At 45.0% G+C, this 24,057-nt stretch overlaps 1 protein-coding gene across 2 annotated transcripts; it reads left to right on the forward strand.

The window, feature by feature from the left end:
• Positions 1 to 541: 541 nt before the first annotated feature.
• On the forward strand, positions 542 to 22,504 carry PI16 (peptidase inhibitor 16). 2 transcript variants are annotated; one of them, XM_081010477.1, is made up of 5 exons: positions 542 to 964; positions 12,309 to 12,527; positions 13,790 to 13,899; positions 15,549 to 15,637; positions 17,829 to 22,504. In XM_081010477.1, exons 1-5 carry the CDS (start codon positions 791 to 793, stop codon positions 18,668 to 18,670), a joined length of 1,434 nt encoding a protein of 477 aa, XP_080866603.1. In that variant the 5' UTR covers positions 542 to 790; the 3' UTR covers positions 18,671 to 22,504. The 2 variants fall into 2 exon arrangements, with proteins under 2 accessions (XP_080866603.1, XP_080866604.1); XM_081010478.1 differs by lacking the exon at positions 542 to 964 and adding an exon at positions 10,218 to 10,620.
• The last annotated feature ends 1,553 nt before the right edge of the window (positions 22,505 to 24,057 follow it).

Below are 24,057 nucleotides of genomic sequence, written 5' to 3' on the forward strand. Positions count from 1 at the left end.
GCTGTTGCTGTCCTTTATCATTGCTGTAGGTGCAAAACTGCCAAAAGTCTTTCCCTCTGTTAAAAATGAAGGCAGTACTCTGCATTATTTGTAATTTGCATTGCGCTATAACACACAAGGGGCTCATTGCTGCTCAGACATATAGCTTATCCTTGCCCATTTTCCCCAGCCTGAGCCGTGTAGATAGACAATGGTCTGGAAGGACCACAGGGTTGATCCAAGTCTGATAATGGCTTTGGTCCTGATATTATTATTATTATTATTATTATTATTATTATTATTATTATTCACAATTAACTCAGTGTTACTGGCAGCACCATCGCATGCAGTCACTGCGTCTGGCATAATTTTGCTGATGAGTGAAGACAACCTTGAGGGTAGTTTTTGAGTTTGGTTGACATGTAAACTATTTGGAAAGTGAGGGGGAGGGGTGGGTTATGTGCACAAATGGGCTGGATCATGCTTAGGGTTACTGGTATGCTTCAGCATCAGGTTACAGCGCCATGACCCCGCAAGCCAGAGTTCCTCTTACTGGAGGAACATTTTCATGCACACAATTGATTTCATCGAATGGGCATGGCTCATCTGACTGTCCCTTAAGGACCATTATTCTTCTTCCATCAATGATACTCTGTGAGATGGGTGTGTCCCCTCTATGGCTCCGAAAGGCATTCTAATAAAAAGATAAATTTCCTCCTTGCGATCTTGGGCTTTGGGTGTTCCTTACTCTGGGAAGGGATTTAAAGCTGTCTGCCAGACCCGTGGGCTGTTAAAACAAGACAGTGCCACAATGCTGAGCTCAGGCCTGCAAATTCCCCCCCTCTTCCTCCTCCTCCTCCTCCTGTTGCTCACAGCGATGGAGCTCGGCTGCTCTTTTACAGAGGAGGACAAGAAGTTACTCGTGGACCTGCACAATCAGTATCGTGCTAAGGTTTCCCCTCCAGCTGCAGATATGCTGAAAATGGTAAGTGAGCTGTGGGCAGCCCTGGACTTTGCTGTAATGTGGGGATTCAGAGACTTTCTGTATTCTTGCTCAGAATATTTCTCTGGAAAGAGCAACTTTGTTTGTTTGTTTGTTTAATAAAATGATTGTTTAGAGTTTCCCTTTCTTTTGTGAGTCTGCATCTAACTAAGTGACTGAGACAAGTAAGTGCAAAGCTTTTCGGTTCTAACTCAAATGAGCACCTAGACTGATTTTCTCTGTAGATCTTCATGGTGTACTTTTACATGCCAGATATTTGTTATAAGCACTGTGATTTATTTGTGTGTAAGGTGTTCTGTTAACTTCAGAAGTCTGTTTCCTTAAATGAGTTTGAGCTTTGTAGATACCCTAGCACTAAGCATTTCACTGGAGCTTTTCAAATGGAAGGATCACCTGCATTTTATCAGCTTCCTGTGATGAATTAGTATAAGTTAAAGAAGGCAGCTTGGACCCAGCCGCCACAATTCTGTGCCTGGTTATGATATCAAGCAGCTTTGTCATTTTGGGGCAAGTTCCTTTTCCTCTGTTCCCTCCCACCCTTATTGTTTGTACTGAGAGCGCACAGCTACTTGGATCACAATTCTACTAGAGCATCATTTGGACTTCTATACATACTGAAAGAAAAAAGAAAAGAAAAAAGATCAGGCTGCACATTTGTAACTCATTAGTTTCAGGCGACACAAAACAGACCTCTTCCCTTTTGGTTGTGCTTCTGTTGCCGGAAACTCGGCACTCAAACATCACTCTGGCATGGCTGATTACAAATGATTCTCCTTCCTCCAGCCCAGTTGATGGTAGCACCATTACTAGTGAGACCCTGTGTGTTAACATGGTCATCTAGTTTCAACAGGAATCTATTGGATAGTGCCTGTGCCATCATTGTTGACAAGATCCATAACACCTACTTCTACCCATCTCCACCCCCCGCAAAAAGGTTTTGTTTTAAATTTATTTCTTCATTGCTGGGTTTATTGTTTCAGCTTCCCCTCCTATGATGGTGTTTCAGGTTTGTTTAGGTTCAGAAAAGGGGTGGGAGAACTCACTGCTTACCTGCTTTGCAGTGAAAGCTGAAGGACCGGCACCGGCACGATGTTTTGATGGAGAATGCAATTTATTGGAGGTAGGCTGGCCTGGCTGGGATTGCAAGGGCCTCCTGATTGGACATTTTAAATCTGAGTCCTGCCTCTTTGAACTGGAGGCAGAGGGAGGAACAAGAAATCAGCCTGTACTGAGGGAAGGCTGGGCAAGCACAAGTGAGGAGAGAGAAAAAGGGGTTTCCCCGTTTTTTGGGGGGCAGGAGAAGTGAGTCTTTGTGAATAAATGAATTGATTAGGGAGTTTGCCAGTGGGAAATGTGGAATTATTTTTTTCTTGGGGGGGGGGGGGAATGATCTGGAGAATTAATGTTTGGGTCTAGAATTGCACCTCTGCCTTGTACTTTTTGTGGTCTTCAGTAAGTAACTCATCTGCATGTAACCCAGACCTCTTAAGAGTCAAAGTAGATGGAATATGGGAGGTCTGTCAACTGATTTCCCGAATATTGACTCTCTTTGAGATTTATAAAGCAACTGTGGGGAGGAAATCAGAGCCGCAGTGTGGTTGGGAGGCAGGTTAAACTTTGCTCCTATGCCTGTAACTACTGGTAAATCTAAACTGTCGTCCTGCCGCTGGTATTAGCAATGGGTGGGGAAGGGGGTATAGGCAAGCCCCTCCCTGGTGCCTGCATTTAAGTGTTGACCCATTGGGATCTCCCACATCGCATCTAGGGTGGCTCCTGCAGTGGCTGGCCAAATGTGTCTGTGATGTTTTCAGAGAGGACGTGGGGGAAAGAGCACATAACTGGGTGCTGCCTCTGAACTTAGCTATCCCATTTAGCTAGCACAGCTGGCAGGTGATGCTTCCAAGGCTGGAGCAGATAGGAGAAGCTTTGGAGGAACCTGGGTGATGGGAATGGCTTAGCAAGGTAAGCGAGGGATGACTTTGAACAGCATCTCTTCTTGGCAGCAACGGCTGCCCCCATTATGATACAGTTTTGTGTACAGATGACAAACCTTTTTTCAAATATAAAAATTAACCCAAAGTTAGACTCACATTCAATGTGAGTGATAAGTGACGGGATGACAAATGATCACCAGCCTTAATTGGGTTTATCACTTTTCTCAGCTTCTTTGTGATGATATTAACCATACAACAGAAAGTAGGTCCTTAGATTCGTGTTAGCTAAGCAAGATATGCAATGATCATGTTTATTTTATTTACGGCATTTGTACCCTGCCATTTAGCCAAAAAAAAGTTCTCAGAGCTGCTTACGAAAATCAGTACCAAGACAGAGCCTGCCCTCGGGCTCACAATCTCTAGAAAGGCATGACACACAAGGAAAAAGGATTGAGGGGGAGGAGGGACAAGCAAGCTCCAGCACACACACTTAAACATACAGCCAACAAAAATACCTTCAAGAATAAACTGACCCTTAGTTACTTTGTTGTTGTTGCTTAGTGGACCATATTTGCTTGGGGCAGATTCACACACAGGCTAAAATTTTACTGCACGTTTTTCCCCCACATGGTGACTCATAGTTGAAAATATGAACTGTCTCCTGTCATTGCAAAATACTGGAAGCCATGGCAGACGTCACCTGATGCTACAAACATACATGGGTGGGTGCCTTCTTTTAAGCACAAGTGTATAGGTACAATATGAGTTAGAAGTTCAATAAATACTGAACTAGTCAGAAAAACAAATTTTAGCTAAATGCTGTTGAATTGTGAAATATGCTGGCTTTATTCAGCATAAAAACCACTTTTAAAAAGACATTTCAAGTGCATTGTACGTCTTGGGCATTTCTAGGCTGATACAGATGGATTTAATTTTATTTCACTTTTATACCTCAGCTGTGTCTGTATTAATCTTTTCATGGTTCTTGTACATATGCATATCTTTCTGAAATACTGCAATTGTTTTCTTTAAAAATACTGAATTTTCTGAATTGTACAAGCATATCCATACACATCCTGATACGTTTGATACTTTAAGGAGGCTGGAGCTTGAGATAAGATTGTGTAGTTGCCCGTTGCAGGATGCTAATAATACTTTATTTTAAAAGTAATTAAAATATTCTACATCACTTTTGGGTGCTTTAGAAGAAAAGAAAATACAATTCAAAGCAATAACAGAATTAAGCCAAACTTTTAAAACCAACATTAAAATAATGTCAAAACCCAGCCAGAATAAAAATGTTTTTACCCTCGTTCCAAAACAAAACTCACCAGGGATGGGGGCAGGTCTAACCTCCCTAGGGAAGGAGATCCATAACCAGGGTGCTGCCACCAACAAGGCCCTCTCCTATGTTTTCACCAACCTTCTGGTGGTGGGCTTAGCTTTTCCCAAAAAAAGCCAGCAGATGAGCTCCACCAGGTGTCTGTGGTGAGTGACTGTAGGGGTGCAACCGAAACACAAAAAGAACAGCTCTGATTGAAGAGGATAACTAGTAAGAGTCTAAAACTTTTTAGAGGTTTTCTAACCTAGTGCTCTTCCAAGTGTTAATGGACTACAACTCCCATCATCCCCAACCACTGGCCATGCTGTCTGGGGCTGATGGGAGTTGGAATCATGCAACATCAGGAGGGTCTGAGGTTACCCATCCCTGCTGTAAGAATTCTGCCAAGAACCATTCATAGCCCTTTAATTAGATATGTCCTCCTGCAGTTGGTGTGTGGGTATGTGGTTCTCTCAGTAAGTGGAGCACAAACAGTAATGGAGCATGGAATGTGGTGTGCTTTTTCCTTAAGTGATTTCCTGTAGCAGGTCATGGATTTATTTATTTTTAATGATAGCCCACTTTCCCTCTGTTCTTGAGCTCAGATCAGCTAACAACAAGACATTTAAAATAATACCCTGTCAATAAACCAGACCCATAATCAGACAGCAATATATAATCAATCTCGGCGGAACGATAGCTAGAAAAACATCTGTCTTCTCCTAAAAAACCACATTTAGCCAGCTGGTGGAATGCATATAAAGATGGGACTGGACAGATCTCAGCAAAGACATTTCAATGCATTGGTGCCATGACTGAAAAGACCCTGCTTCTTGTACCCACCCACCCCATCTCAGTTGTGGCTTCTGATGTCAACCAGAAAACACTGGAGGGAACATGCAGAGAAAGGCAGCTCTGCAGTACCCAGGCCTTGTAAGCCATTTAAACCTTAAGGTAAGAAGTAGTAGCTTTAAAACTGGAAGCAGTTGCAGATCAACAACTACCAGAACAATGTGCTCCATCTGGCCTTCAGCAGGACGCTGTGAAAATGTGAAGAACTACTCGTCTGGACGGACCCTTTGGCTTTTTAGTGGAACAAAACATGCTGATGTGTATATATTTTGTTTCACTTCTGGCCTGAAGAGTAGGAAAGACCTGCTGATGTTGTGAGGCTGCTTCCAAGCTGAAGGCTTTTGAAATTATCAGGTGTGTCTCAGGAGTCTCGTGTTTGATTATACTTGCAATACAGATGAGAATGGTGCTGATGGCTGCTAGTCCAAAAAATGAACTAATCGGGTTCTGCTCAGGTGACATGGCAACCGTGGGGCTTAAACAATTTCAGTTATGTCAGCCCCTGTGCTATACTTCCTAGATGTATCCTGTGTGGTAGTACTAGTACTAGTACTGCTTCTGGAAATGCTCCTTCTCTCTATTCAAAATGTGGATGCTAAAAGTTACCTCCATCTGCTTCAGGCTTCTCCCTATGCTTCCCACCCCCCTTTAACATCAGACTTGTGGTCAGTTTCTTCTGTTCCCAACCCCCTCTCCTCTTCTCTGAAGTCACACTTTTCAATTTTGTTTGGATCAGCAGAACTCGTTGCCTTGGAAATTTTTATATATACATTAAGCTATGTCTGCCAAACTATATTCTAATGGAACAAGAAAACCAGCTGTTGGATCCTTATATATGGAGTCTGGCTCTGGTTCACGAAAAAGGGAATAATAAACTCAAGTTGGACCTGCCATTTCAGCCCCTCCCAAAAATTATACAGAGGGCTGCCCCAGAGGGGGAGGAATTAGTGTCCCAGGAACTGACCTTCTGTTCTTCCAACCTTTCAAAGCTATTTTGATCAAGAAAAATGAGAATGATTGCACCACAGACCTAATAGCTTTAATGGTAACACCTTCTCCCCAGAAAACTATACGCTAGACCAGTGGTTCCCAATTAGCGAAGTACTGTGGGCCCCTTGTTTTTCAAAAGCCAAGCCATGGACTCCCTACTTCTGAAAATGTTTTTGTTATGTGAATGGTGCCCTGGACACCCAATTGGGAACCACTGAGCTAGGCTATTCTCTCCAAGGTCCCCAAATCTGACAGCCTTGTTTGCAAATGGCCAATTGGTGTTGCCTTCAGCATTCTGGGCTGGGCTTATCTTTTAGCAGTAGCAGTAGGACCTTTCATTCCTTTTCAAAATTTTACTTTTTCACCACCACAGATGGCGGGAGCAGACCTTCCCTCTTGATCCAGATGTCATGTTTATTACCATAGAGTCTGGTAAATTGAAGGAACTGGGCTTGGAGACAACCTTGGTAGTTTGGAAGATCCTTCTCAAAATGTCCGGCCAGCCTCCCAAATCCCCAGCTTCCTCTGCCAGCACAGATCAAAATCCAAGTGTGAAGTCCACCTGACTTAACTGCCTCCTGCAAGCGTGCCAAAGCTTTCTCCAGGATCAAAAGGGGAGGGGCATAATAATATTGTTTAAGTGAAGGGATATGTTATACTATAGGGACGTGGGTGGTGCTGTGGGTTAAACCACAGAGCCTAGGACTTGCCGATCAGAAGGTCGGCGGTTCGAATCCCCGCGATGGGGTGAGCTCCCATTGCTCGGTCCCTGTTCCTGCCAACCTAGCAGTTGGAAAGCACATCAAAGTGCAAGTAGATAAATAGGTACCGCTGTGGCGGGAAGGTAAACGGCATTTCTGTGCGCTGCTCTGGTTCACCAGGAGCGGCTTAGTCATGCTGGCCACATGACCCGGAAGCTGAACGCCGGCTCCCTCGGCCAGTAAAGCGAGATGAGCGCCGCAACCCCAGAGCTGGTCATGACTGGACCTAATGGTCAGGGGTCCCTTTACCTTTACCTTTTATGTTGTACTATGGGAGGGGAGTGCTTTCAGGTCCAGGGCAGTTGTAATAGCCAGTTGAAGAACTGCACGTTCTGTAATACTCTGTGCTACTGTATTATAGCAGCCAGGAAGTGAGGACATGGCAGGCATCTGTGGTGGTCTTGGAAAGGCTCATAGGTGCTAGGTGCTGCTACCAGCACTGCATTCTGAATAACCTGCATTGTGGATGCAGCAGCCAAAACAGGAACATAAGGCAGGCATAGGCAAACTCCGGCCCTCCAGATGTTTGGGACTACAATTCCCATCATCCCAAGCTAACAGGACCAGTGGTCAGGGATGATGGGAATTGTAGTCCCAAACATCTGGTGGGACGGAGTTTGCCTATGCCTGACATAAGGCAATGGGGGTGGGCACTGTGGGCCTAATTAAGAAAGTTGTTTTTTCCAAACCATGCCCACATATGACATCATATATGACATCAGGTCTCATTTGAAGTCAGATCAATCCAGGTTTGCACTTTGAGAAACAACCTGTGAACCGAAATGCAGCTAGCCTTTGAAATTTGCACGTATCTGAATTTTGCTATGCAGTTCACCAACCAAACAGTATTTTAAAAATAAAAATGCATATATTAGGGGAAAGTGTGTGTAAAAATGAATATATTGATGCAAATAGCACACAAGAATGCATGAGGTTAGGAAAAAATGCTTGCAAAAATGTGCACATTAGTAAAAAAAATGCATATAAAAATGCGTATATTAGGAGAAATCTGCACCAAAATGCTGATGATTTTTTATTTTAAAAATCCTCAATTGCTGCAAAATGTGGAGAACTGGATTTAAGACTGGGAAAATGGGAAACGGAGAGAACCACAATTGAGAGCGCCTTCCATCCTTGTAGCAGAATGAGGTGGGAATGAAGTGGCAAGTTCTAAAGCAGTCTTTGACAACCTGGTGCCCTTCAGATATTTTTGACTCTATCTCTCAACAGCCACAGCCACAGCCAGCATGGTTCTGGGGGCTAAGCTTGATGAAAGCGCTAGTTCAGAACAACTGGAAGGCACCAGGCTGATGAAGATGGTTCTGAGAATGGGTTATGTCACTCCAGACTACAGGTGGAAGAACCACTTTTTACAACAGATCTTTGAATAACCAACTCCCTGCAAATAAAAAACTAGCACATAAAGGAACTCGAACTTTTACCCTGACAGGCTACCTTTTTATTGGCAAAAAGTTTTTGGTTTTTTAAAAACTTCCACATGTTGATGCATTCAAAAATGGTACTTTCCATGAAGTGATGCAGGGTTGGGACAGGAGAGTCCATGCTAGCAGCTCAGATTTCTACCGTTCTGCTGTATTTATATGCTAAGTCTCCGTGTATTCCTATGGGAGTTTGAAAATTCACATCTGCAATGCAGGACTGTGAAGATTCCTGTTCTGCTTCTGTATGTGCTCCTTGGCATCCTCAAAAGTCATGCAACAAAAACCTCCCCACAGAGGTGTGTCTGGCATCTTCATTACACATGTTTTGGCAAATGCTGATAACACACCCCTTTATCCTGGCTTTTGACCCTTGAGATGCATATTTTTAGGACCCACCTTGTTTCTGTGCTTGTCAGCTTTTTCAAGCTGTTTTCAATTATTGTAACCTACCCTGGGACATTTGGGTGAAGGCTGGGCAATAAATTATAACAATAAAATATCAACAACAATAATTATTATCAATAAAAAAGACTAGCTACCCTCAAAGTGACCTTCAAGAGAAATTCCCTGACCTACTGCTGGATCCCACTTGGGCTGAATAAAGTTCCAGCTGTTTATTTAAAAACCACAGGAGACCCCTTCTCTTAAATACTTTGATTTACTCAGACCTTCCTCCTTAAAAATCCACCAAATCTTACAACAGAATAACTATGGGGAACTTAAATCTCGCTTTGACATCCACCATATGAAATATTAACATAGAGAGCATTAAAATGTTGTTGTTGGTGGCATCCATCTGTCTTGAGAGACAATAGAATGCACTTCCGGGGGTGAAATCAAACCACTGAAAAATCAAAGCGGCACTGGAGTGACCGCCTGAGGGTGTGTGGAGGTCCAAAGGGAAAGCAGAGCAATACTTTTGGCACCAGCTTCGCTGCAGGAGTTGCCGGAAGGAAGCATACAAGGCACCATCCAACCATCTTAGGGACTCAGCTCCAGATTTGTGCGGGGTTTACACCAGGGGTCAGCAACCTTTTTCAGCCATGGGCCGGTCCACCGTCTCTCAGACCATGTGGTGGGCCGGATTATATTTTGGGGGAAAAAAATGAACGAATTCCTATGCCCCACAAATAACTCAGAGATGCATTTTAAATAAAAGGACACCTTCTACTCATGTAAAAATGCGCTAATTCCTGGACTATCTGCGGGCCAGATTGAGAAGGCGATTGGGTTGGATCCAGCCCCCGGGCCTTAGATTGCCTACCCCTGGTTTACACCTTAGTCTTTTCTTCTCCCGGAGATATCCCTCAAGGCAGCAGAGGTTTAGGATCAGAGTTTTCCTTCTCTAAAATTCACGTTGTGGTTACTGTAATGCACTCTATCTGGGGCTTCCCTTATACTTGATCCTGAAGCTGCAAGTTAGTACATGGCAAAGCGGTTGCTCACAGGAGTGTGACCTTTTCTGCATATATTGCCTCTGCTCAGAGATCTGCACCGCTTGCCCATTTGCTAAATTGTCGGAATATTCTGCACGGTTCAAGCTGTTGCCCCTCCGAAAAGGATATTGTAGGACAGGGAAAGGTATAGATGAGGGCAGCCAAAGTGATCCAGCAGCTGGAGCAGCTCTCCAGCAAGGAAAGGTTACAATTTTTGGCACAATTTAGTTTAGAGAAAAGTGGGGACAACTTAGAGGTGTATGAATTCATGCAAGGCTATTGTCTGCATGTCCTGTTTGTGGACTTTTTAGAACAATCTGGTTGGTCATTTTGGGTAACAGGATGCTGGACTAGGTAGGCCCTTGGCCTGACTCAGCAGGGCTCCCCCCCTCACCTTCCTCCACATGGTCATAGTCATACAATTCCATTGTGCATTGTTCTAACTCTGTGCTGAGATTCCCACCCTTCAGTCTGCATTGTTTTGTAGAACTCCCCAATCCTGCCTGTCACATTGGAAAGCCGAGAGGAAACTCATTGTGTTGAGTTCAACAAAACCTGCGGCCAGAACAGGGTGGGAAATTCACCATAGGGATGCTGGATTCCATGTCAAGAATAGCTTCACGCTTGGAAGCGAAGTGGAACCAGGACCGTTTCTCCTCTGCCTCCACCAAAGCAAATTTCTCTCTCCTCCTGACCAAATAGATGACACACCATTCCTTGCGGCAAATGGCTCGCTCCAAGATGTCTTAGAGGGGAGGGCCTCAGAATTTGTTAGTCAAGGCTGTCTCTTGCTGTTGCTTGACTGTTTTGGATGGCAGCGCAGAAGCCCTGGCAGCTCCTTTGAAGAAGAAGAAAACATTGCCTCAGTTTTGTACTGTAACCTTCCCTAACCGCACTCTCTTGTACGTAAACGCACTCTGCTCTTCCTGCTTAGCAACTGCTGCTGCTAAAGTAGCCTGTGGAGCTCAGCTGGATAAGAAGGGACTGTCTATCACGGCACTAGAGGGATCTGCTGGCAAGCAGCTGTTGGTCTCTGTTAAGTAACAAGCTTTCCAGATGTTTGCATTGGCTCTGGCCAAGCACAGCTGTTAAACTGGGCATGACTTTATCCTCACAGTAGGGAGGAGTTCTGCATATTTACTGTACCTTCCTCTTAGCAGGGTTGTAAGGGAGAGAGGGGGCTTTGGACCTCAGCTCTGCTACTGGCCTCCGAACCCATCCTGCACCTTACGCCAAATGAGGTGGTAGGCTGTGAGAGTCCTGGATGGCGGCCCTCTCCCTGACGTGCTAGATTATGACATCTGGGAAGCATTTTTTAACGCTCCTCCGTATAAAATCCTCACAGAGGATTTCAGAAACAACTGCCTTGTGAGGAAGAGTAGCAAACAATCTGCTCAGAGAGTGGGAAGTGGTGGAGTCAGCTGCCCACCGCACCAGGTCTACCTCTAGTGACAGGAGCGATAAGTAGCTGGCAGGTTCCATCTGGTCACCCAGAAGGCCAAAGCCTCACCCTTATGAAGTCAGCAAATTCTGGCTGACCAGGAAGGTTGAGTCACTAGACTATTTCTCTGGGGTCTGACAGGCCTGCCTTTTGAACTCCGAGAAGCCCTTTTTCATCTTAGCTGGCTGTTATAAGATCTTTTGTAACATTAAGAGTGTTGTGCCTTGGTTTGTTTGTTTTTCCTCTTCTCTCCTCATCCCCTTTTCCTTTTGTGTCATGAAGGCAGAGACGGTGTCATTTTTGTTGACATAAACCACTCTGGGAGCATTTCTGGATGAAGAACAGGCTATAAATGCAGTTAATAAATAATAAGTAAAATTTAAAAAACCAATTCTTTGTAATAAGCTAGCTCATCAGAGTGAGGACAGCACTAATTCTATTTTGCTGGTGTAGTAGTTTATTGCAAACCAAGAGTTGCAGCCTTAAAAAAATGTAATCTCCAACTTGCAGTCTAGAGTGGCTGCCCCATAATTTTAGCTCTTCATTCTGCATAATGTTTAAAGCTCTCTGGCTTAAAAATGTTTTGCCACATCTAAAAGAGTCAACTGAACACCAATGTTTTGCTACTTTAAATTTATTTATTTAGATAAATGAATATACAGTAATCTGCAAGGTTGGGAAGCATCTTGTGCTGTCTGTGGTTCAACCATTTCAGCAGTAAAGCGATTCTGCAATATTTACACTATGGATATTGCAGACAGATTTACCTTGGACTGGTATTTGCAAAGGCACCTGAAGAGCTCCAGTGTTCTCCAAATAGCCAGAAATGATTGTGATTGTGCCTTATAGATGCCTTGAACCACTCAGAGGTCTCTAAACAAGTGTGCTGCTGCTGGATACACTAGATAATTAGGAAGGGTACATGTGAAAACCATTTATAACTGAAGCTGGAAAAGCTGCCTTGAGGACTGACTCCCATTTTTCCTTCTGATGACAACAGCTCCCTCGCCTTGGGCTGAGCTCCAGACCTTCCTATTGCTAGGCCGGCCAGGCACGCTGACCAAATTCCAGTGGGAAGCACTCCTGCGATTGGCCTGTGTGAGAAGCCGTTCTGCGTGATGGTGACGTCCTGCTTTGTCCTAATTTCAGAGTTGGGATCCAGAGCTGGAAGCCTTTGCCAAGGACTACGCAACAAAATGCATCTGGGAACACAATGCGGAGCGCGGACGGCGAGGCGAGAACCTCTTTGCCATGTCTGGCGACCTGGATGTGAAGATGGCGGTGGATGAGTGGTACAACGAGTACGCCTTTTATAATATGACAACATTAACCTGCCAAGAAGGGCAGATGTGTGGTCACTATACACAGGTATCTGATTATATCAGTGGTTTTCAACCAGTGTACCGTAACTCCCGGGGTGCTTTGAATGATGGTCAGGGGTGCTGCAGGCAACACTGGCCTCTGTCCATCTTTCCTTTCTTCCCTTCCTCCTCTGATGCCCTCTCAGGTCTCTGCCTCCCAAAAGCTTGCACAGCTGTTTGTTGTAGCAGCCCTGGCTACAAGCTGTGCAGGCAAATGGTACCTCTGGGGCTGGCCAAAGGGAGATGGTTGCCAGGAGCTGAGGCAGCCTTGGAGTAAGCAAGCAGGCGAGGGAGCCTAGCCCTTGCTGTTGGGAAGGGACAGACAAGTGTGTTTTTCTTTTTCCTTTCCTTCTTTTTTGTATTTTATTTTATTTTGAACAATGAATGGAATAGCTGTAATATTTAATAAAATCAATAAAGATATGGGGGGGGGGGGGAGAGAGACAAGTCCCAGGCCCCTGTGGGGCAGTGTGAGGAGGCACCTCTCTTTGGGGTGGGGGCAGTACAGAGACCAGGGGGGGCAGCAGCAGCAGCAGCGTCTACCCAGAGGACTCCCAAGGAGAGGAGGCTGAGGGAACCCCTCTGGATTACGTCATCCTGGGAAGAGCTGAGGGTAAAGCCTGGGAAATGGTATTAGCCATGATGGCTGTGTTGTACCTCCTCTTTCAGAGGCGATGTGCCTCTGCCAGTTGCTGGGGATTCACAAGGCTTTCCACAGGCATCTGGCTGGCCACTGTGAGAACAGGTTGCTGGAGTAAATGGGCTATTGGCCTGGTCCAGTAGGCTTTTCTCATGTACAGTGGTACCTCAGGTTAAGAATTTAATTCGTTCTGGAGGTCCATTCTTAACCTGAAACTGTTCTTAACCTGAGGTACCGCTTTAGCTAATGGGGCCTCCTGCTGCTGCCGCACCACCAGAGCACGATTTCTGTTCTCATCCTGAGGTAAAGTTCTTAACCCGAGTCTGTAACCTGAAGCGTCTGTAACCCAAGGTACCACTGTATATCCCCATATCATTACTAAAATGAGCAGACTCTGTCGTGATGGGGCTCCATTGTTTGGGTCCAAAAGGTGGAGGGTATCTTGGCTTCAGTTTTAATTCGTGGCTGAGATAGCAATAAAGACGTCACCCACGTAGTCCCATGGGTTGTGCTGCCATCACGGGACCAGTGGCTTCCATACAAATGCTTCAAGACTAGGGTGGCAGTATCTGTCAATTCTTTTTCTGACTGCAATAGCAAACAGAACTTGCTCTTCCTTACTGCTGTAGGTGGTCTGGGCAAGTAGTGAGCGTGTGGGCTGTGGGACGGTGTTCTGCGAAACTCTGGAATTCCTGAATGACACCGACATGCATTTGGTAGTCTGCAACTATCAGCCACCGTAAGTTTCATTTTGTTGGGGCCGGGGTGTTTTTTCCTGAGTGTTTTTTGCCTGGCTGGAATGTGTGCTTTGAACCATGTTGATTCTTCCTGCTTGTGCAGTTGCTGCAATTTATTTTCAACTGTTTTTGATGTTTTATTTTACATTGCTGTGAGCCGCCCTGAGTTCTTCTGGTGAAGGGTGAGTGGGTGGTAATACTAATAATAATGCATAGTACCAAATTTCCCAAAACTATGGCAGTGGCAAGAGGGTGCCCCCTTAGTCTTAGCAGATAGGGAGGTCTGTTATGGGAGAAGGCATTTCACCAAGTGTCCAGATCCTAAGCCATGTAGGGTTTTAAATATCACTACAAGCACTATGGGTGGGGGGAGAAATTCAATCCAGTTTGCATTTACAAGTGAATCTCCCTAACCCAAACCCAGATGCCTTTTGCAATTTGCAGTTCTCCTAATTTTGCAATGCAGTTTACAGCCAGGTAATGCACATACTGAGGTTAAGCGTACATAAAAATACGTATTTTAGTCAAAATAGCATATTATAGAAGGGAAAGTTGGTTTACAAAAATGTGTACATTGAGCAAATTTAATAATGTGTACATTAGGAGAAATGCTCATGAGGACTTTTTTTTTTGGTGGTGGTGTGGGGGGTGGAATCACAAGCTGATATGGAAGTGTGAAGGACTGATGAGGAGGAAAATGAGAAACTGAGAAAAACTGAAACTGACAGGTTCATCTGTTTCCCCCTCCACCCAAAGCACAGTAGCATATTGACAGTCAGTACAACTCCTTCAGAACTGTTGCATTATGTTCTTGGCAGCTTGGCTGCAGAGTTTTGCTGTTCTCTCATCATTTGGGAGGGGGGGTCATAGAATTTATTGTGAACAAGGAACTATAGCAAGGATAGTCCAAGTGGAGCCTTCCAGTTATTCCACTCCCATCAAGACCAGGCAGCATGGTAAGAGATTATGAGGGCTGCTCCCCATCATTATCTGGGGTAGGTAAGTGGACACCATAACAGCAATAGTTACAGATCAAGGTAGCAAACAGTTACTTGGAATTCATTGTATGTGTACTTCTGACAGGAGTTAACAGGTACTGTAAATATACAAGATAATGAAGATCCACTTCAGGAGTCAACCTTACTTAAACTGCAGTTACTCTTGGCACCAGGTTTTTGTATTAATTCCAGGATTTACAGATCTGTGATGCTGCCGCTTCTGAAAATGGGGTCAAATTGGTCAGTATGTTCCCGATAAACTTTGTCCTCTCTCTGCCTTCCCTTACCTCATTTTAAAATGGCAACTTCCAATCATCTTCATAAGGTCTACTGGCTGTAGAATCAAGGACAAAAGAGCCACAAACAGGCACCAAATAGTTGATGCCTTTTGGCAGTCCCTCAAAGCATCCTCTTTAGCTGAGCTGGCCACCTTCCATCTTCCGAGTGAAGCTGGGAAGGTAGTTACATGCTGGAGAGGTGAACTCTTGGCAAAAGCCATCAACGGTCATCATAGAGTGTTCTTAGGTGCAGCTGTCAATGTGAAGGAGCAACAAAATGTTATGAAATTCTTATTTCTATTGTGTCAATGCTCTCCTTCCTTAGGGAAATGCCTAGTCCTTTTTTGAGTAATGCCTGGGTCTTTTCACTTCCAGGGGGAACATAAAGGGACGCAAACCGTACAAGGAAGGGGCTCCATGTTCCATGTGCCCAGATGGCTATTCCTGTAAGGACTCTCTCTGTGGTAAGTGAGTGGAACTAGAGGAGCCAGCAGATAAGGCAGATAGCTCCTTATCTGCACCCCAAATTAATGCCACTCAGGATTACCATGAAATAAATTTCCACTGGTTGACAGGTGCAGATTATCCAGCCGCCTAGGAGTGTAGTGATTTCCTTGGCTGCCTTCACCCAATGATTATCCTTGTCAAAGCTGTTCCCCAACAGGAGAAGTAAATTCCTTCTTCCCTCTTGTTTTGCTGCAGGATGGGCAAAAATGCTTGGAGGAACAGTTTCCCTTTCAGCTGCAAACACCTGTCTCCTGCTTTCAGTGCACCACCATTATAAACAAGGACCTGCCAGCATTAATCCCCTTCCTCTCCCAGGGTGATGACAGTGTGTTTAAAACATGCTAGCTTCTCTTGTCCTTACCATAGCACCAGGAGGTGGCACTTTGGCTTTTATGAATACATGCAGCACACACACACCTTGAGTCTATGCACGCTAGAGGTCTTAGCCCTTATTGGTCCCCAGATGGATGGTTAGGTCACTCCAATCAAACACAGGCCATGTACACCTTTAAAGCACATTTGGAACAGGTTCTTTCCCTCAAAGAATTCTTTTTTTAAAAAATAATTTTTATTAACCGACCAATCAAATCAAATCATATCACATCACATAAATTCTGAATTACAAAGCCGGATTTTAAATTTTTGTTGGGGGGACCCATATTTCAAGTTCCGAAGGGGGATTCCGATCATCTTCTTGCTGCTGCGTTAATATCCACAAATCTGTCCGAATAATGTTCATAATTCTATCCAGTCTTATCTTGCTGTTTCCACATCTCATCTTGTTCGTATATTTTTCTTTATTTCTTTATGATCTCTTCTGATAATCTCCTTAAGCAGGTAAACACCAATTATAATCCTGTGTGAATTTTTCCGTTCGTCCAATCATCATATCAAGATGGTTTCCATATATCATCAATTTCATAAATAACAGCACTCTTTCCATCATTAATCTCGCAAATCTGTCGCTCTTTAGTCCCTCTGAGGAGGCACACCCACAATATAAAAACAACTCTGTTCCTCCTCCCAGACTCAAGTCTTCCGACAGAACTTGCCAAAATGGCGACGGTATTTTTTGCTGTGTCATTCCAAAGCTCTTATGCTTTCCACGATCTTCTTGAAACATGCTTTGGTTAGAAAATTATCTCTACACAGTCTTAAATCCACAGCTTAAGTCATTTAAACGGCATTTCTGACTTGTGACTTGGGGGGGGGGATTCTTGGTTAATCACATAGAGAAAAGAAAGGAAAGTTTTTCCCCCTCCCCCATCCAGTCCCGTTGCCGAACATACCGAGCCTTGGTGTGTCTTCTCATGATTTATTCTTGTTCCTCCGACCCGTCTTGTTTATCAGAGATCTCTTCAGTTAGCAGTCTTTACTCCCCCTTCTTCCTTGAAATATGTGCATTAGCTTCCTCCTAATTGTTTCTTTTGAAGTTGCTGCAGCTAGAGGCGCGAATCAGAGACAGCGTCCAGGAGCGCCGAGATCCGCACAAGGGCTTTCTGCCTAGGGCCCCCACCCCCATAAATTCGGGGGTGGTATAGGGCACAGCAGGCAAGGGCAGCCCCCCCCACGCTTGGGGGGGCAGGGAGGCTGTTTACTCCCATCACAGCCTCTTAATTACCTCGTGTGGGTCGGAGAGATGTTATTGTCAGCCATCTTCCGATGCGCCCCTAGTGGCCCCCCTCCCTCAAAGAATTCTGGGCATTGAAGTTTACGAATTGACCATTGGCTGCCCTCTAATGCTGCTCCATCTGCAACAGACTTCCTCACCCTAATAGTAGGGATGGCACTGGAAGCCATGACATTCCTTTCATGCATTCTGTCTCTGCTTGGGGTGTCTTATGTCTTGAGTGCTATGCTATATGGCATTTCACTGAGTTCTGCCCAAGATGTTTTGCACCTTTGGGAGAAAATTCAAATGACATTCCAGTCCAAGTTATGAAGAAATGGATGGCAATGTGCTGCCCTTTAACGGCATCTAGAATCTGCTGCCTGTGACCCTGGCCACACTTGGTTTCAAAGTAGGGCTCACCTTCTGTGCAAAAGTGAAATATCAGCCTTCCGTTCTCACTGGTTTTCTGGGAGGAGGGTGCGGCTTTGTGCATCTGTTTGCTGATTGTTTTGCTGGTCTCTCTTTTTGCCCACCAGAATCCGGTGTCGACGTGGGAGACGCCACTGCATCGCCTAAGCCGGAGCCAACGGCTGTCTTGACTGCAAGCCCAGCTCTGCAAACTACACCAGATTCAACACCTGATACGCCAGACAGTCCACAAACAGGAGCAGAATCTGAATCCCCAACAGCTGAAGGGCCAACCTCTTCACTAGAGCTAACTTCAGACTTGTCAAACTCAGACGCAACTGTTTCCTCTTTGGTGACAATGGGAGCTACAACTCTTCGTCCTGCCTCCCCAGAATCAAGAACTGAAAAAGCCACTTCTGCAGAATTTCCTTTGTCCGGTGGCTTAGCCACACCTGAAGCCACCATTAAAAAACCTGAGCCACCTTCAACTCCCCCCACACCAGTGCATTCTACCCCCAAGTCACCCTTGGTCCCTAAACCTGCATCCATCCCTAAACCTCCATCGACAGGTAAACCTCCCTCCATGCCCAAACCCCTTTCAGCCCATAAGCATCCCTTCTTCTCCAAGCTACCCGTCCCAAAGAAGCCTTCCGTCTCTAAAACACCTGCACGCCATCGCTTGTCAGCTTACTCCAAAGCAATAAACAAGCACAGCAATGCTGCTCAGGCCTCTGCAGATAAGGTACCTGTTCACAACACTGCAGCTAAGGCAGCTTCAATCTCGGTCTGCCTGCCTTGCCTTGGATGCAAACAGATTAGCCACCATGAAGAAATAAAGACTGCGCTTAAAGAGCTGACTTCCAGGTACCCCTATGCTCCGTGCTTTTCCCCGCTTCCCCGGTGGCAGAGGCATAGTAAGTGGGGCAATACACTTAGGAAGGCCAGGCCTTATTGGCTCAACAGTTTATAGCAGTATTTGATCCAACATATTTATAGGCTGAGCCCTCTGTCTTCTCTTCTCTTTCCCTTTCTGCCCTTTTAGTGAGTTTGCCAGTCTGCTGGGAATAGCACTGTAGCATGGCCAGTGGCTGAAAATTCTGTAGATGGTGGTACAAATCTTGCCCAAGCAATAATGCTCTTGGGAAGTTGCAGTTTATTTCCACAGCCCCGTGTTTCCACCCGTTCAGGAATGTGGAGCACATCTGATTTTATTCCCTACTTTCCTTCTCTTTAAGCTTTGCTAGGGTCAAGCATGGCATACTGTCATGAAACCTCATTCCATCCAATGACTCACCTGTGATCATCCTCCCTCTTGTCTGTGCTCTGTGCATCACAAATGGGGGCCCTATTTATTTGCAGGACTGTGCCTGGAAGTTGTTCCCAGGCTTACTATTCTGCTTGTGAATTGGTGACAAGGTGTCTGCATTCTCCACTGGCAACCCATTCTTTACCCCAAAATGCCGATAAAAACCTGGATCTTGAAAACCTGGATAATGTAAAAAACCTGTATCTTGAAAGCTGAACAAATTGTGCAAGATAAGCAAAGGCCTGCAAGCCTACTGAATTCCTTTAGCTGATCCCAAAACATGAATTTGTGCTCCCTTGGTACAGACTCTGGAGCTTTGTGGCTCGGAATACAAACAGTTGTGTTGATCAAAGAATTGGTTGTGCCCAACTGAAATGTAAAGCAAACTGATATGGCTTGTTTGTAAGGAGGATGGAGAGAAAATGAATGACTGATTAGGGAGAGTGATGTGAGTCTCTATAGAAACTCAGTGCACAAGAGCTACATTAAGCAATCAATAAATGAAGTGCAAGTGGACCAAATATTTGCATGTGAAAGTGAAGCGAGTGCCTCTGTGGGTGTTTGCATTTGTAGCTCTTCAACTCTGTTCATTACAGTAGATCTTTCTTCCATTGGAACTCTACAAACCACAGTATTTTGATCAGGCAGCATTATTAAGGCTCATTCACCTCTTCTGTGCCATATGGGTATCTAAAGCTTTAGCTCCCTCTCTCCACCATTGTCTCCACTCCTTCTACCACCTGACAGGGACATAGAAAACTATAAACCAAATCAGCTTATTGGTCCATCTAGCTCAGTATCGTTTACGCTGACTGACATTGGCTCTCCAGAGCTCCAGATTTTGGGGTGCATTCCCAGCCCCACCTGGAGATGTGCTGGGATTGAATTTGGGACCTCCTGCATGCATACCAGATGCTCTACCACCGAGCTATGGCCCTTGCAGTTCAGAGGACTTGTTTGACTAGGCCTGCTTGCATATCAGGGATATGTATTAGACTGGACCCCCCACGATAGCTGCATTTTGAGCTTTGCACATGTGTTTTGGTAGCATGCTGCATCCCTTCCTGTTTCTGTTGCACGGAACCAGGGCAGGTTCCTCTTCTCTTCAGCTGACCCGTCTCTTACATTTTTTCAAAGCACAACCAGGTGCCAAAGATACCAAAGATCTGGTGACAGACCCACCCAGGAAAGATTCTGAGCAGGTAGCAGCCCTTTTTCTGCCTTTCTGTTTTCCATTCCTGAGTACTCCTGTTCTGATAAGCCTTCTCCTTTGATGTTTGCCTCATAAGAATATTTGCTCCCCATTTCCATTCTCCTATGCTGCTTGTGGTTTGTTTCTTCATCTTGCTGTGTTTGGGGTGCGTGAAAGACAAAGGTGAAACTCTCCCCCTGTTTCTTGCTCCCCCTGACCTCTGTGGTCATTCCGGTTAGATTAGAAACATAGGAAGCTGCCCTTTATCAGGTCAAGTCACCTAGCCCAGAATTGTGACTGGCAATGGTCCGCAGACAGAAGTATTTCCTATCAGCTGCTAACTGATTCTTTAAAAAAAGGAAAAGAGGAGATGCCAGGATAGAGCTTGAAATTTTCTGCATGCAAAGCATGTGATGTACTCTAAGGTCCCTCTCAATAAAAAGGCCTGGAGAGTCCATTCTAACAGAGCTCCTACTTCTTGGTATCTAGCCTCAGGTGTGATGGTATGGTTCTTTGTGGGTGTGTAAATGAAGGAGGAGAGATCATTTGTATGAGTCTGATTCACAAAGCCATTTTTATCAGTTGCTACAATGGATGAAACACGATGGTGTGAGATGCCTCTTGGCTCAGCTAATAACTGACTGAGCTTTCTTATATGTGACTGTTGTACAATATGCAAAAGTATATTGCTTGATAACTGACTAGCATCTCAGCCGGGTATGTGAATATGCCTTCAGCTTATCACCAAGTTCAACCTGAAACTACTTGACAATACTGGAATGCATGTTTGGTTGGATGATGATTCCGCTCATTTCAGCTGAGCTCACTTTCCGAGTAACTGGCTTAGAACTGCAACTCTGCATCCCACCTAAAAGTGTGCATAGCTACAGGGGTACACAGAGCGACTTAGGCTGTCATAGGAGCCAGTCTTTGCTTAGTCTGGTCCACAGTCTTTGCAGCTCCTTAAAGCAGAGGTGGTGAACCTGTGACTTTTCTGATGTCGCTGGACTCCAACTTCCATCAGCCCCAGGCAGCATAGTAAAATTTGCAGGATTGTACATCAGAACTTGCGCCTAGTTTACTGCATCTTTGCTACTTCCCTGGGTGGAATCCAGTGTAGTGCTAATGTCCTGTTAGCACAAGGATTTCCACTTGCACAGTGGGATTTCACCCCCTCTTCTACCTGTGTGCCCCCTGTTCTGGGGCTTCTCCTGACCCTCCACAGCAGTTTGGGGGAGGGTGTGGGACATGCATGGGGAGAAGAGCGGGAAAGCTCCATTGCACAAGTAGAAATCCTAGTGCTGATGGAACGAGGCAGTTGGATACCGCCCCGGTATGGGGCCACACCACCTCCAAAGATCTGCGATCATGTGCTGTTCCTGCAGCCATTCAATATCCCATCCTTTACACCAGGTTAGCCAGTGGTGTGGTTCATAGGAGTGAGACCAAGGGACCAAGACTACATCAGTTCACTTCTTTCCTGTAATTCTGCGGACAGTGAACTGTACTACTGTCTCCAATCTGAGAGCAATAAGGCAAAGTTCTCCAGTATCCAGGTGGAGCTGGCCCTTTCCAGTTGTATCTAAGGAAGACCTAGCAAGGCAGGCTTGGGGAACCTGTGGTCCCGCAACTCCCCCCAATCCCAGCCAGTACGGCTGATGTTCAGAGATGTGGGAAGCTGTAGTCCACTGACATCTGGAGGATCATGGGTTAGGTCCCTCCTCTTAGCAATGGCTGACTCCTAGCTGAAACATTGCACATCCCAGTTCTTTCATACAGGTCTGGCATAGATCAGCTCTAAAGATCAGCTCATCAGTTTTGCCTTGCCTCTTGGGCACATTCCATGTCACCCAGCAAAACAAGGTGTGTTGGTTTTCAAAACACCTTGTGGGGCGGCTGCAGTATTTTAGATGGATTTCTCAAATTAGGGATATATTTAAAGTGAGATGCCAACCACACACCTTGCCAAACCAGATGATACTGGCTCTAACCAATGAAGAACAGAGACCAAATTGCTGGACAATTAGGTTCATTGCACGCCACATCTAGGCAATCTTCCCCCCCTCTGTATTGCTGAATGGTCCTTGCATTATACTAGCCTCATCATGACAAGCCACAGCTGGCCTAGCTAAGATCCAGTTGAAGGTGCTACTTGAAACGGAGGGCAGCAAATGTGGTGTTCTTTGCTAACAAGAGTTGTGAAGACGGGATGAATTTTGAAATGGTGCAATGAAGTAACATTGTGAGGTGTGTCTTTTAATGCACCCGGAAAATCCTGCTATTAATAAATGTTCTTCTAAAAACCATTGGTCTGGAAAATGCACTGTTTTTGCTGGGTGGTTCCTGGATTCTCTTGTGGGTACATTGCTAGAGCTGTTTTGAAAAGGAGGGTTTGAACTAGGTAGCAAGTGGAGTTGCCTGCCCTGCTGAAGGCACCTGAGAAGGGGAGAGTAGCTTGTCTACTAGTGCAAGTGACTCAACAGGTGTATAGGCCACAGATCAAGGAATGCTATATAGCATTTCCCACATTAACTAGCATCCTGGCCTCAGAGAAATGGGATAGTCAGGATTTCCTTACTGAAAAATACAGGCTCGGGACTATCATTCCATTATTTGATCAATTGAGAGGTAAGGAATGCATGGACACTTAATCCCATTCTGCACCCCAGCAGAAAGGAAGAATAATGAAGGCAGAAATCCTGTTCACATTTACTGTATGTGGGAATAAGTCTCATTAAACACTGTGGGACTTGCTTCTTAGTAAACACGCAGAGGATCGTGCTGCCACTCAAACTATAAAGTGTGTTTTTTAGTTTCTCCTGAACTTTACATGAGAAGTAATTACTGTTGCAGAAGTGCAAATGCTACAAAGTTAGGGAAATTTCAGTGGTTAATATAATGCTTAAACAATAGTGAAACTGTGGCATCGGCACACTCTAAATTGCATCTAACAACGGTGTTGAATGCTAACATAACTTGTGCACTCTTGTGTCATCAGCAAAACCATGCCCAAAATGGGCATTTCCTGAGTTTAGAGTCTGGTTAATTTGCATTAAAGTATGCAGAGTGCTTCTTTCATTAATATCTGTACAGTAATGCAGCAGTTGCATAATGACGAGCTAAGGTTTTTTGAGGTCACATCTTCCCACCAGCTGTTCTAACTTCTAGCCAGTAGATGGCACTGATGAAGGCTGACTGTATTTTTAAACGGCTGACGGTTTTTAAAAAGAAGAGGAAAAGCAACACAGATCCTTGAGCAGCAAAGGAACAGACAGCAAGCCTGTTTCTGGCACAGATCTACAGAGACTTTAACTTCTTTAATTAATCAGGAAACTCACTTGTATTTAAGCATCAAATCAAAAGTAATGTCTTCTCACACTTGTGCTCCCGCAAGCTGAAAGGAGCGTAATCTTGATGGTTAATAGGATTTAAGACCTACTGATCCTTCTCTCTTGTAATAACCATTAAACAACACAAACACGTAAAAGTGGGTTGTGCTGTGAGTATGGAATGTGCTGAAATGATCTGTCTGCCACGTGTGCTTTAGTTGAATGCTGCACAGATGCCTTTCAACATGCAAATCTGGACACGTTGATTACAAATACATACCTTTACCTTTCACCCTTTTTTTCTTTTGTAGAGCTATTGCACCTGCTGCTGATGGATGCTGGTGATGACTGGCTGATGTTCTGCTAGGCATCACCAATACGGTGACAAAAACAAGGGTGGGGAATTTGTGGCCCACTATATGTGTTGGGAGACGCGGGTGGTGCTGTGGGTTAAATCACAGAGCCTAGGACTTGCCGATCAGAAGGTCAGCGGTTCGAATCCCCGCGACAGGGTGAGCTCCCGTTGCTTG

The sequence above is a fragment of the Podarcis pityusensis genome (assembly GCF_964106645.2).
Source record: "Podarcis pityusensis genome assembly, chromosome: 6".
NCBI classification, from domain to species: domain Eukaryota; kingdom Metazoa; phylum Chordata; class Lepidosauria; order Squamata; family Lacertidae; genus Podarcis; species Podarcis pityusensis.